Source organism: Anomaloglossus baeobatrachus, chromosome 6 (assembly GCF_048569485.1).
Source record: "Anomaloglossus baeobatrachus isolate aAnoBae1 chromosome 6, aAnoBae1.hap1, whole genome shotgun sequence".
In the NCBI taxonomy this organism is placed as follows: Eukaryota; Metazoa; Chordata; class Amphibia; order Anura; family Aromobatidae; genus Anomaloglossus; species Anomaloglossus baeobatrachus.
In genome coordinates, this window is record NC_134358.1 from 537,832,687 (window position 1) to 537,846,735 (window position 14,049).

The 14,049-nt window shown below is 48.9% G+C and overlaps 1 protein-coding gene across 1 annotated transcript in view; it reads right to left on the reverse strand.

Moving 5' to 3' along the window:
* Positions 1–14,049, reverse strand: part of LOC142243975 (macrophage mannose receptor 1-like) — a 234,721-nt gene that overhangs the window by 206,859 nt on the left and 13,813 nt on the right. Inside the window, exons 5-7 of the mRNA XM_075316164.1 lie at positions 12,445–12,558; positions 9,241–9,384; positions 8,490–8,672 (exon numbers count right to left, since the gene is read on the reverse strand). Of these exons, the coding sequence (XP_075172279.1) occupies positions 8,490–8,672; positions 9,241–9,384; positions 12,445–12,558 (441 nt within the window). The remainder of the gene's footprint in view (positions 1–8,489; positions 8,673–9,240; positions 9,385–12,444; positions 12,559–14,049) is intronic.

Here is a 14,049-nt window from a genome sequence, read left to right on the forward strand (position 1 = left end):
AAAATTGCAAGTCTAATGCGGGCTTGATGTGAAGCCCCACAGGTGTAGTGTCGGTGCATTACCTTCAGGGACTCCACTCGGCTGGATCTTGTCACCGGTAGGAGATCTTCTATTTGTCGTGACGCCACTCTCAGAATTGCGGTCAGTGGGGACCGCCACTGCAGGTTGAGGGACGCCTGGGGCTGATGGTGAGTGCAGTTAGTTGGAATAGCCTCCTGAGAGTGAGGCAAGCCCCAGGGCCCTGTGTGGGTGCGTAGTACCACAAGGCGCAGAATAACTCCACACACGCAGGATGTCTTTCAGGGGTTTTACTCACTTCAGATGGCAGGGTGAGTAACCCGGGCGTAGCTGGGATGAACCAGGCTGGAACCAGGTATCCTTCAGGCTGACTTCTGATGGTGACTACCAACTCGCCTTCCTTAGCCCTTGGTGGTTTGGGGTAACCCCGACTTTTAGTCCCTATGGGGGTCACCCAGGGAAGTTGCTGAAGCCTCTCTCCCCTTCGTTTGCCGTTTGCTTGTTGCCTGGGCCAGATCACTCCAGCTGCTTGCCTCCTGTGAACTGTGGGCCCTAACTGTGGCTACGTGGCTGCGGCTTTTAGTTGTTGTGGTGTGGGCTTTGAGGGCCCCACACCGGCAGGTTTAGCAGGGAAAGGTGGATCTATCCCCGCTCCGGGATCTGCCGCCCGTTTGGGCCTGGTTCTCCCTAGCAGTCTCCTTACTTCCCACTCCGTGCTCTCTCTCTAGCTGAGATGGGTTTCGGGTAGCACTCCTAGTTGACCGTTCTCCCCCGTCGGTAGCCACTGCGCGGACGCTGTCAGACTACAGCAGCCCAGGGGAAGGGGTCAGCTCTCCTCGGAGCTCCCTGGACTCTGCTCTGAACCGGCTCACATCTGGGACCTTCACTGCTGCTCCTGTCAGAGCTTCCCTTTCCTGCTCCTCACTCCTCCACACTCTGCTGCAGACTGTTTACTCCTCCTTCTCTTTTCCCTTTTGTGCCTGCCTACGCCACCTAGCAACCAGACTCTCTTACCACACCCCTTGAGAGGAGATGGAGGCTTTTGGCCCCCTCCACTATTCCAGTGGAGGTGAAGGCTTTTCCCCCCTCCTGGGATCCCCAGGGGTCCTCTCAAAGGTACATGTGTGAGACCTGATCACTATGCGCCTGTGTAGTCACACCTCGGTCAGCCTTCTGGATTACCTGTGTTGCACTGTCCCCAGCATGGGTGCAGTACTCAGTGGTGCCTGACCAGGTCAGGGGCGCCACATTCCCCCTTAGTTATCACCAGCACGTCCTCGGGCTGCAAGACAACATTTTAAAATGCATAAAACATTAAAACATGTAAACTTTTAAAAGCACCAGGTACCATACATCACCACCCTCCACCCACAAGTCCGTTAACCCACCCAAAACCCTCTCACGTTGGCCGCGCCTTCAGCCACTTCTGGCAGGATGTAGAGGCGGCTTTCATGGGCTGGTGGTCTTCAGGGTATACCTGGCCTGGTGGATCCGCGCCTTCAGCCTCTTCTGGCAGGATGTAGAGGCGGCCTCCACAGTTGGTGCTGACCAGGTACCCTCTTTGTGGTGGAGAGCCAGGCCCCATAAACAGGCATGCTCTCTGGTTGCAGGTAAGCCAAGGCCCTATATACGGACGTGCTCCCTGGTTGCAGACGAGCCAAGCCCCTAAACAGGCTGACTCTGGTGGTGGTGGTGCCCTCTGGTGTAACTATTTACACTGCGAGAGTTTGTGGCTATAGCCAGTTCATAGCCTTAAGGTTCATTTCTCACATGAGTTTATGTGGGCACATTCTTAAACTTGTAAAACGTTGCAAAACAAACTTTTTCCAAACTGGTAACTTGCTTTACTTTACATGAACTTTATGCAGACTCCTCCTCACCAGGGCTTGGGCCTGTAGGGCTGCGGCACCTGTTGCTTCCTTGACCTTTTTCTTCATCTGTGGTAGTCTCGTCAGTAGGTCCTTGGTCTTTTCTTTCTTTATCGCTGTCTTCTGTATCTGTTTCTTTCTCTGTATCTGTTTCTTTATCTTGTAGCATGGGATGGCTGTGGGGTTTGCTGGTACATGGTGCTACATCAAGCGCATACCACCCTCTTTCGCCTTGATGCATGGTAAATTGTACGGAGTCTCCCATCTTTAAGTTTCTTCCAGGATGTCCTCTGGGCAAATGAGCTCTCACATCTCTTCTATTGACGAAGATACCTTCCTTTATACCAGGTGCAACGATGAATCCGTATCCTGACTTCAGGCTAAAGTCTTCTACTACTCCTCTGCAAAGGGGTCCTCTGACCTGTGCTTTGGCTCTTCTCAGGAACCGTTTTTCTTGTAGGTCTCTGGCCGTGACTTCTCTCTGCTCTGGGGATGGCGGTGCAGGGAAAGACTGGGTTCTGCTACGGCGCCGTGTCTTGCGGACTGGATTCTGCGAGGTACAGCTTACCAGCTCCCAGGTGAGGCTCTTAGGCAAATCTTCTTCAGCAGACGGTGTCAGGTCTTCTTCATCCCAGTGGGAATATGGCAACATCTCCGGCTCTGGGCATGGATCCACTGCTGGTGGCTCCTGAGTCAGCTCCTCAGCTTCCTGGCCTCCCCTCCCCCTTAGTTCTTCTGAGCACTCCTTTGGTGGCAGTGCTGGGGATGGACTTTCTTCAGCAGGCCCAGGCAGGGATCTCTTTGGCATGATTGCTGCAGGAGTCGTCTTGGGGGTATGCGGAGGGAGTATGTACTGGTCCACCAACCATTGTGGAAACTTGGCCTCCATGTCAGCCTTCAGCTGCCAGTATGCGGGGTCTTCACCTATCAGGGATTTCCTTGCAGGGACCTCCTTGGACTGGGGAGCGGTGTCTGCTCTGGCCTTGCAGGCCGGGGAAAATGGTGATGCAATCTTGTCTCGGCGGGCCGCGCCTGACATGGCGGCGGCCTGGTCTTGGCGGGCCGCGCCTGGCATGGCGGCGGCCTGGTCTTGGCGGGCCGCGCCTGGCATGGTGGCGGCCTGGATGGGCGTTTCTGGCGCAGCTTGGATCGGCGTCGCAGCTGCGATGGGGTCTTTGCAGGCTGGGCTGGGCGTCGCTGCCTCGATCGGAGCTTGGCGGGCCGCACCTGACGGGGCTGCGGCCTGGTTCAGCACCTCACTTGCGGCGCGGACGAGCGTTGCTGCTGCGGTGGGGTCTTTGCGGGCCGGGCCTAGCATGGCGGCGGCCTGGGTCAGCGTCACACCTGCGGCATGGATGAGGGTCGCGGCGGCTGCCGGATCTTTGCGGGCCGGACTGGGCGTTGCTGCAGGGACCGGGTCTTGGTGGGCCGAGCAGGGCATCGCTGCGGCGGCCTGAGCTTGGCGGGCTGCACCTGGCGTGGCTGCGGCCTGCTTCAGCGTCGCCGCGCCGGACGCCTCCTCAGGGACTGCGGGCGTGGCAGCAGGGGTCGGGGCACTCGCGCTGGCAGGGGCATCACTGGACTCACCCATCGGTGGCAGCATCGGGGTCGTCACCGCTCGATCTGGCATGCGTCGCGCGGCTCCCTCCTCGTAGGTCCGAACCGCCGCAGCCATCTCCAGAAGCTCCGTGCGTCCCTCACTGAGCTGTCGTATAATCCTGGCCTCCAGCTGATCGCAGAAGATAGCAAGCTCCCGGCACCACCAGGCAGCAGAGCCTGGTTCTGGGTATCCACGTCCGGACTCCATTTCTTCTCTCTGCAGCAGCAGGCTTGTGGCTCCCTTTCCTTCCCGCCGTCTCTGGACGCTTCCGCTCCCTTCACAAGCGAGGTCAGAACTCTGCAGGGAATCTCTGGGTAGCCACACCTCTTCGTGGGCGGCAACTTCTCCCAGCGCGGGCTGCTGTTGTTTTTCAGCGCGCTTTTCATGGTGGCAATATGGCGGCGCTTCCAATTTTTCAAGCGGACAGCCCAGGCACATGGTCACCTGTCTGAACAGGTCTAGTCCTTATCCTGTTCGTGACGCCAGATGTGAAGCCCCACAGGTGTAGTGTCGGTGCATTACCTTCAGGGACTCCACTCGGCTGGATCTTGTCACCGGTAGGAGATCTTCTATTTGTCGTGACGCCACTCTCAGAATTGCGGTCAGTGGGGACCGCCACTGCAGGTTGAGGGACGCCTGGGGCTGATGGTGAGTGCAGTTAGTTGGAATAGCCTCCTGAGAGTGAGGCAAGCCCCAGGGCCCTGTGTGGGTGCGTAGTACCACAAGGCGCAGAATAACTCCACACACGCAGGATGTCTTTCAGGGGTTTTACTCACTTCAGATGGCAGGGTGAGTAACCCGGGCGTAGCTGGGATGAACCAGGCTGGAACCAGGTATCCTTCAGGCTGACTTCTGATGGTGACTACCAACTCGCCTTCCTTAGCCCTTGGTGGTTTGGGGTAACCCCGACTTTTAGTCCCTATGGGGGTCACCCAGGGAAGTTGCTGAAGCCTCTCTCCCCTTCGTTTGCCGTTTGCTTGTTGCCTGGGCCAGATCACTCCAGCTGCTTGCCTCCTGTGAACTGTGGGCCCTAACTGTGGCTACGTGGCTGCGGCTTTTAGTTGTTGTGGTGTGGGCTTTGAGGGCCCCACACCGGCAGGTTTAGCAGGGAAAGGTGGATCTATCCCCGCTCCGGGATCTGCCGCCCGTTTGGGCCTGGTTCTCCCTAGCAGTCTCCTTACTTCCCACTCCGTGCTCTCTCTCTAGCTGAGATGGGTTTCGGGTAGCACTCCTAGTTGACCGTTCTCCCCCGTCGGTAGCCACTGCGCGGACGCTGTCAGACTACAGCAGCCCAGGGGAAGGGGTCAGCTCTCCTCGGAGCTCCCTGGACTCTGCTCTGAACCGGCTCACATCTGGGACCTTCACTGCTGCTCCTGTCAGAGCTTCCCTTTCCTGCTCCTCACTCCTCCACACTCTGCTGCAGACTGTTTACTCCTCCTTCTCTTTTCCCTTTTGTGCCTGCCTACGCCACCTAGCAACCAGACTCTCTTACCACACCCCTTGAGAGGAGATGGAGGCTTTTGGCCCCCTCCACTATTCCAGTGGAGGTGAAGGCTTTTCCCCCCTCCTGGGATCCCCAGGGGTCCTCTCAAAGGTACATGTGTGAGACCTGATCACTATGCGCCTGTGTAGTCACACATCGGTCAGCCTTCTGGATTACCTGTGTTGCACTGTCCCCAGCATGGGTGCAGTACTCAGTGGTGCCTGACCAGGTCAGGGGCGCCACATTTACACGAGACGAGCTATCGCGCGATGCATCGTTGGGGTCACGGTTTTCGTGACGCACATTCGGCATCGTTCACGACGTCGTCTCGTGTGACACCTCCAAGCGACGTAGAATCGCTCACAAATCGTGAGTCGTGTACTCGTCGCTTATTTTTAAAAAATTGTTTATTTTTAATGGCACCGGTTGTTCATCGTACCCAGGGCAGCACACATTGCTCCGTGTGACACCCCGGGAACGATGAACACAGCTTATCTGCATCCCGCGGCTCTCGCCGGCAATGCGGAAGGAAGGAGGTGGGCGGGATGTTTACGTCCCGCTGATCTTCGCCCCTCCGCTTCTATTGGCCGGCCGCTGTGTGACGTCGCTGTGACGCCGAACGTCCCTCCCACTCCAGGAAGTGGATGTTCGCCGCCCACAGCGAGGTCGCTCAGCAGGTAAGTACGTGTGACGGGGGTTTAACGACTTTGTGCACCACAGGCAACTAATTGCCCGTGACGCACAAACGACGGGGGCGGGTACGATCGCTCGTACGATCGCACGATAGATCGTACCGTGTGATGCCCCCATAAGAAGGAACAGTTATGGAGTTAGGGAAATCACAAGATGGATAGACATCTTACTGATCTGCAAATAATGACAAAATGAAAACAACATTTTCAAAACATCCCCGCACTTTAGATAATTAATGAATTTCTATGGAATGTTCTGCTCCATTTGAGTAAATGGCCATACCATTGGTTCCATGATTGATTTATTCTGTACTGCGGGTGAAACTACACATCACATAGTCTAAGGGGTACTTTACACACTGCGACATCACATCCGAAATATCGTCGGGGTCACGTCATTAGTGACGCACATCCGGCGCCGGTAACGACATCACAACGTGTAAATCATTTGTGCGACGATAAACGATCGCAAATGCGTCAAACGGTGATCTGTGTAGCGTCGGTCATTTTCATAGTGTCGGGTCGACCGCAGGTATGATGTTGTTTGTCGTTCCTGCAGCTCCACACATCACTGTGTGTAAACCCGCAGGAGCGACAAACATCTCCTTACCTGAGTCCCGACGGCAATGCGGAAGGGAGAAGGTGGGCGGGATGTTATGTCCCGCTGATCTTCACCTCTCCGCTTCTATTGGCCGGTCGATTAGTGACGTTGCGGTGACGTTGCTGTGACGCCGAACGCACCTCCCCCTTGAAGGAGGGATTGTTCGGCGGTCACAGCGACGTCGCCGACCAGGTATGTGCGTGTGAAGCTGCCGTAGCGATAATGTTCGCTACGGCAGCAATCACCACATATCGCATGTGCGACGGGGGCAGGTACTATCGTGCTCAGCATCGGTAGCCGATGCTAGCGATGTCGCAACGTGTAAAGTACCCCTAAGGCATCAAACACTGGCTCATAGCAATACTGCAGAGGGTTCGAGGAGTAAAGGTATCGGCATGAAATAAGGGACAGTCAAGGAATCCTAAGGTAACCTCGTGAGGTCCGGAGCCTATGGCTCACCCCGACGGGCTTAGAGAAGTCATGATACTAGAAAGAAATCGGGGCCCAGAAGCAGACAGCGGTGAGAAGAACAGTTGAGGGAACAAAGACCCAGGTGCCCGGCAGCTTGCGGACGAGAGCCAGGATAGTGGGGATAGGTCAAGTGAGAATACCCCAAAATACAGTATCAGTAGAACCGTGTGGAGTGGGACCATGTCTCTCATAATGGTGAAAAGAATAAACAAGTTTGGCTTCTCAAGCGAATTCTGGTGATATGTGTTTAGCTACTTCATCTACTAAGGGGACTGGCAGCAGGGTGATGGACACCAGCCTGAAGAAACTAATAAGCACCCCGCCCAAAGTCATAAACACACACTGATTCTCTCTGGCGGAGGAGTATGGAGCCCCTAAGGCCCGGCGTCCATGCCTTCCTTCACTCACATGAGTGGTATATGGAGGTTCCCATAGTGATTTGCTGGTTTACTGACACATGTAACCGGAGTGATGTACCGCCACATGTAACCGTGAAGTTCCTGCCTCTGGATAGTGCAGAAGAAGTATTCTTTAAGGGTTGTGCTTACCTGATGTATATAGTTCTCATCAGTTTGTTCAGTAAAGAAAAGTTTATTTTTGGACTTCGGTCTCCCTCACTGATCTCTATCTCGCCATGTCAAGCGGACTGCAGTGACATATCACTAGGGTAATAGCACACTCCTCCAATCCAGGACCCTCTGTGTCTGTAGCTCAGTGCAGCACGGATGTGACCCCCTGCCTGTTACAATTCTCTGATGATAATCACCTACTAATAAAACAGTGATTTTATCCAAACTCCACCAAGCCGTCCAGTAAGTGACACCACTGGCATCATTATGCTGCTCTCAGTTTAGATTGTAAAAGCATGGCGACAGATTCCCTTTTAATCTGAGCTCCTGCCCTATTGTCACAGTACAGATGTCACAGAACATGTCCACAGCTCTCTCTTATAAATGTCAATGAGTAATTTTTTAAGTTGGGTTTCTGGATGTAAGAAAACGTTTTCAGAAATGTCTCAGATGTGTGTTTTGGATCACTGTCATGTGAAAAAGTGCACGTTTACCAAGAGCACGGAGTGATGGCAGCATCATCATCTCTATCACTATAGTACAGTAAATCTGTGAACTCATGATACCATCAATGACATGTAGCCCCCAACACTAGCAGCACTAACACTGCCCCACATTAGGACACGGCCACCACCATGTCTTACTGTAGGGACCATAGATTTTTCTAAATTTAATTTTTCTAAATGCCGGGTGCCTACAGTGAAACATGGTGGTGACCGAGTCCTTATGTGGTGTTGTATGGGATCTGCTGGTGTCGGGGAGCTACATTTCAAATACAGTTTATTTTTATTTTGTTCTTGACCCATTAAATGGGTTTTCCATGCTACTGATACATTTCTACTGTTGCTGTAGACTGACAAATCTTCACAAAGTGCAATGTGCACACTATCAGGATTTTGCTCTAGAATTTGTCACATAACTAATTACTTTTATCATTGCTCTATTGAGAGAAGTAGACAAGAAACTAGTCTGCACATGTCCACAAGAGTGAGATACTTGTGATCCTGTGACAACTTTTCAAGCTGACGAAAGACCAGTATTCTGAGAGTGTGTGCATTGCACAGTGTCAGGATTCGGCATTCTGCAGTCACATAGGGGAAATGTATCAGCAGACTGGAAAAACATACATTTTTATAGTAGTGAGCATCCCCTTTAATGGTATTTGTTGCAAATCAGTAGCTACTTACCAAATTCAAACTGGGAGGCAATAGCACTTGCTTCTTCAAGATTGTGCACACTTGCAAGATCACTCTCTTCTCTCCTGCAAGATAACATGGCGTCCTTCCAAATCTTAGTGTCACTGACAAAGTAATAGCAGTGTCCGTTATAAGGAGTCCATGATGAAGGACAAGAGATGGCGTCACTAGATCCTGTAACAAGATAGAAGAACTGTGTTGCACTGTCTATTGCTGGTTGCAGAATGAGTTAACTAAGGATCTGTCAGGGAGCTCATTGTAACTGTCTGTCTTGTTTTTTTTATCTCGTCATTTATTAAGTAAAGGCCTATTTACAGTGGTCAATAAATGGCAAATGAGCATTCTTTTGGTAGCCAATTAATTGATGAATGTGACAAAAACTATTCCTGCAGTCACCACTAGGTAGAGCACTTACCATAAAGATTTATGCTGCCAGATATAAGAAATCTCTATGCATTGAGCTCCCTCTAGTGGTGACTGCAGGAAAACAGAAAAAAAAATATTGTATGAAAGCAAGAGAATGTTATTGGCGTGCTCTTTCTCTATGGAAGGTGCTCCAATATTCTTATTTCTGTCTCAGTTTTATATAGTTAAATGTCATCTATTGTTCTCTGTAAGCAGCCAATTTAGCCTGGAAAGAGGTTTTTCTTCAAAAAACTACTTTCCTCATATCACTACTTCCTTCTTCCTCGGTGAAATCAATAACTTCTTCCTATCAATAACAAATATGACCGTTTCCTACCTGTAGAGGGGGCTTCAGTGGGTTTGCTGTTCCCTTTTTTACAGATATAGCCCAGTTTTTTCTCGCACACTTTGCTTTCCCACTTTGTGTATTTTCCAGGATTTAGCGCTCCGCAACTTGTGCCAGGTTCTTTGGATGGGTTTCCTTAATGTAGGAGACAAATTTGGGTTAAATGTCTAGCCTTTGTTGTTCTTCTTGATTTTCCTTGTAGATACTACAGTATTATATAGGAGGGATTTATATGGAAAAAAAAAATATATGTTATATTTTGATATATTTTTCATATTTCCTTTATTTTTCAAAATGTAAATTTGTATGCAGGTTTTTTATATGTAATGTGAACTTTTTTTTATTAAAGGAGTCATCCACTACTGAACGACCCATGCGCTATCCAATGTTTTGTTGGATAGCACTCGGTCCAATGTCATATTATGGGCAGTGCCGACCAGCCCTTTTTTTCTCATGACAATTCGAACTGTGACTGGCGGTGAATCAGATCACAGTAAACTGATGCTCGTCTTATGTTCAAGTGCTCCAGAAAGGAAAAAGACCGCACTCATCCGCTGTGCCGCAATCCTTTTTATTTAAACACGTGCAGGTTTAAAAGGCAGGAGGAGAACTAGGTGCGGGTTCCTCGCAAGGGACAACGACCGTTTCGCCTGTAAATTAGGCTTCAACTGGTCCACTGGAGCAGTCGAAGCCTAATTTACAGGCGAAACGGCCGTCGTCCCAGTGAAAGCCTAATTTACAGGCAAAACGGCCGTCGTCCCTTGCGAGGAACCCGCACCTAGTTCTCCTCCTGCCTTTTAAATCTGCACGTGTTTAAATAAAAAGGATTGCGGCACACAGCGGATGAGTGCGGTCTTTTTCCTTTCTGGAGCACTTGAACTTATCCCCTATTTGTGGACGGGCACCCCGCAGCTGGCAGATATTTGACTTTGGAGCTCTACTCCCAGCAAACGTGTGACCCCGCAAGATAACACTCAGTGGTGCAGGACTTTTTCTTTCCATTGACGCTCGTCTTAAACTCCGTCCAGAGTTTGATCCAAGTCTGATTCACATCGGACCGATTCTCTTTATAGCCGTGTGAGCAAGCCCTGTAAACCTACAAGGCCCTGGGTGAAAAAGTGTTTGCCCCTAAACCTAATAACTGGTTGGGCCACCCTTAGCAGCAATAACTGCAATCAAGCATTTGCGGTAACTGGCAATGAGTCTTTTACAACGCTCTTGAGAAATTTTGCAGAATTGTTGTAATTCAGCGACGTTGGAGGGTTTCCGAGCGTGAACCACCGTTTTAAGGTCCTGCAGCCGTCAAGGTTGGGAATTTAGGAAAAAACGCAAATCCGCTTTTTCAGGGTCACAGAGACGGAGTTCACATCAATCTGCGCAGATGTATGTATGAGGAGCAATAACCACACAGGGACATGTCTCTATTCGGGAGAAGCTTAATTGTCTTGTGATCCATATATTGTAAAATACACACAGTTATTCAGTTCAACATTGTCCCTGATTGGTCAGAGGTAACCAGCAATGTTCATGTAGTACGTCATCAGCCTGTTTCTTGCTTCCTAATACCAGCTTAAACCAGCTACTGAATACTTCTTTGTTAACACGTTGCTGAGCAAGAGCGAGGAGTCAACCTCCCACATTTCACATCCCATATCTCACATGGTGAAAACTGATTACAGATTCTCTTCTAAATACCTTGTTTGTTCTGGCTTGATTATCTAGTTAACACATTCCTATATGCACATCTTAGAATCATATTATAAAGCTTCTATGCAATTCTCATATAGATACACAGATAATTATGCAACAACATCTATGCTTTGATTATTTACACACACAGATAATCTTATTACATTTGGACAAACGACCTATAGCCCAGGCCTACCCTCACACCACAACATCTCAATCAGATTAAGGTCAGGTCTTTGAATAGGCCACTCTAAAGTCTTAATTTTGTTTTTTCTTAAGCCATTCAGAGGTGGACTTGCTGGTGTGTTTTGGATCACTGTCCTGCTCTATAACCCTACTCCACTTCAGGTCACAAACAGATAGCCGGACATTCTCCTTCAGGATTTTTTGGTAGACAGCAGAATTCATGGTTCCATTTACCACAGTAAGTCTTCCAAGCCCTGAAACAGCAAAACAGCTCCAGACCAGCTTACTACCACCACCATATTTTACTGTTGGTATGATGTTTATTTTTTTAAATACTGTGGAACATCCACACCAGATCTAATAGGACATACACCTTCCAAAATGTTAACCTTATGTCTTTTCAGTCCACAGATTATCCTTCCAAAAGTCTTGGGGCTCATCAAGTTGTTTTCTGGCAAAATTGAGATGATCCTTTAGGGGATTTTTTGCTCAGTAGTGGTTTTTGTCTTGGAATCTGCCATGCCGGCCATTTTTACGCAGTCTCTTTCTTATGGTGGAGTCATGAACACTGACCTTACCTGAGGCATGTTATACCTGCAGTTCTTTGGATGATGTTATGGGGTATTTTTTTTTACCTCTTTCATGAGTTGTCGCTGCACTTTTGGGGTAATTTTGGTCAGTCGACCCCTCCTTGGAAGATTCACCACTGTTCCATGTTTTTGCCAATTGTGGATAAAGATTCTCACTGTGGTTCGCTGGAGTCCCAAAGCTCTAGAAAATGCTTTATAACCTTTTCCAGACTGATAGATTTAAATCACTTCGTTTCTCATTTGTTCCTGAATTTCTTTGGATTGCAGCATGATGTTTAGCTTTTGAGGATCTTTTTGTCTACTTCACTTTGTCAGGCTGGTCATATTTAAGTGATTTCTTGATTGAGAACAGGTGTGGCAGTCACCAGGCCTGGTTGTGGCTAGGGAAATTGAACTAGCTTTCCAAAGATGTGATAAACCACAGTTAATTTATGTTTTAAGGGAGCAGGGGCAATTACTTTTTCACACAGGGCCCTATAGGTTTGGATTTCTTTTGCCCTTACTAATACCTTATCTTCATTTATAATCTGTATTTTGTGTTTACTTTTGTTATATTTGTTTAATATTTTAAATTAGTTTGGTGATCTGAACAATTTAAAGGTGACAAGTATGCAAAAGAATAAGAAATCAGGAAGGAGCAAATATTTTTTCACACCAGTGTATGTGTGCACACACCCTAAAACAATTTTTTTTTGTAAATTTCCACCCAAAGATCAATATGAATATTCACCTGGGAGCCAATTGAGATATCTAAACGGATGTCCACTGACCCATCTCCAGCCAGCACTTAAGTTCAGACTATAGAGCCCAATCCATAAAGCTGTGGTAAGACCATTCGTTGACCCTATAAGATACAGACAAGTAATAAAATGGATTTATATATAATATAAATATATACAGTGCCTACAAGTAGTATTCAACCCCCTGCAGATTTAGCAGGTTTACACATTCGGAATTAACTTGGCATTGTGACATTTGGACTGTAGATCAGCCTGGAAGTGTGAAATGCAGCAAAAAAGAATGTTTTGGTTTTTTTTTTTTTTTTAAATTGTGAAAAGTTTATTCAGAGGGTCAGTTATTATTCAACCCCTCAAACCATATGATATAAAAAAGCAAAAAGAAAATATCATTACTTACAGCAAGATGGAATTGCAGCTGTATATTGCTCAGGCCAAAAGACTACTACTACTCCAGCAGGATACAGCTAAACCCCCACTAGGTGGAGGCAACACAGGTGCAGGTGGAGCCATTCACACGCACTCCCAAATATGGAGGAGGTGATGGCTGGATGGTAAAACTGCACACTGGTGGCTTGCATAGAGCACTGTTCACACTAGCAGACGCACAGTCACAAACCCGCAGCCTATTAGGTGACGCCCATACTATTAGATCAGGCGGGCTGCCAAGCCGTACCCCCACTGCGCGCTACGTAGGGACAGAAACTCTGATAGCAAGGCCTAACAAAAAGGGGCCTGGCTGTATCCTGTACAAAAAAGTTTTTGAGGTTTTTTGTTAGCGTTATGGCCATAAGACGTAAGCCTACAACCCTCGTCACGGGAACCTCATGCTTGTAGGTCCCTACACTACATATGATATAAAAAAGCAAAAAGAAAATATCATTACTTACAGCAAGCTGCCAAGGCTGCCAAGCCGTACCCCCACTGCGCGCTACGTAGGGACAGAAACTCTGATAGCAAGGGGGTTTAGCTGTATCCTGCTGGAGTAGTAGTAGTCTTTTGGCCTGAGCAATATACAGCTGCAATTCCATCTTGCTGTAAGTAATGATATTTTCTTTTTGCTTTTTTATATCATATGTAGTGTAGGGACCTACAAGCATGAGGTTCCCGTGACGAGGGTTGTAGGCTTACGTCTTATGGCCATAACGCTAACAAAAAACCTCAAAAACTTTTTTGTACAGGATACAGCCAGGCCCCTTTTTGTTAGGCCTTGCTATCAGAGTTTCTGTCCCTACGTAGCGCGCAGTGGGGGTACGGCTTGGCAGCCCGCCTGATCTAATAGTATGGGCGTCACCTAATAGGCTGCGGGTTTGTGACTGTGCGTCTGCTAGTGTGAACAGTGCTCTATGCAAGCCACCAGTGTGCAGTTTTACCATCCAGCCATCACCTCCTCCATATTTGGGAGTGCGTGTGAATGGCTCCACCTGCACCTGTGTTGCCTCCACCTAGTGGGGGTTTAGCTGTATCCTGCTGGAGTAGTAGTAGTCTTTTGGCCTGAGCAATATACAGCTGCAATTCCATCTTGCTGTAAGTAATGATATTTTCTTTTTGCTTTTTTATATCATATGTAGTGTAGGGACCTACAAGCATGAGGTTCC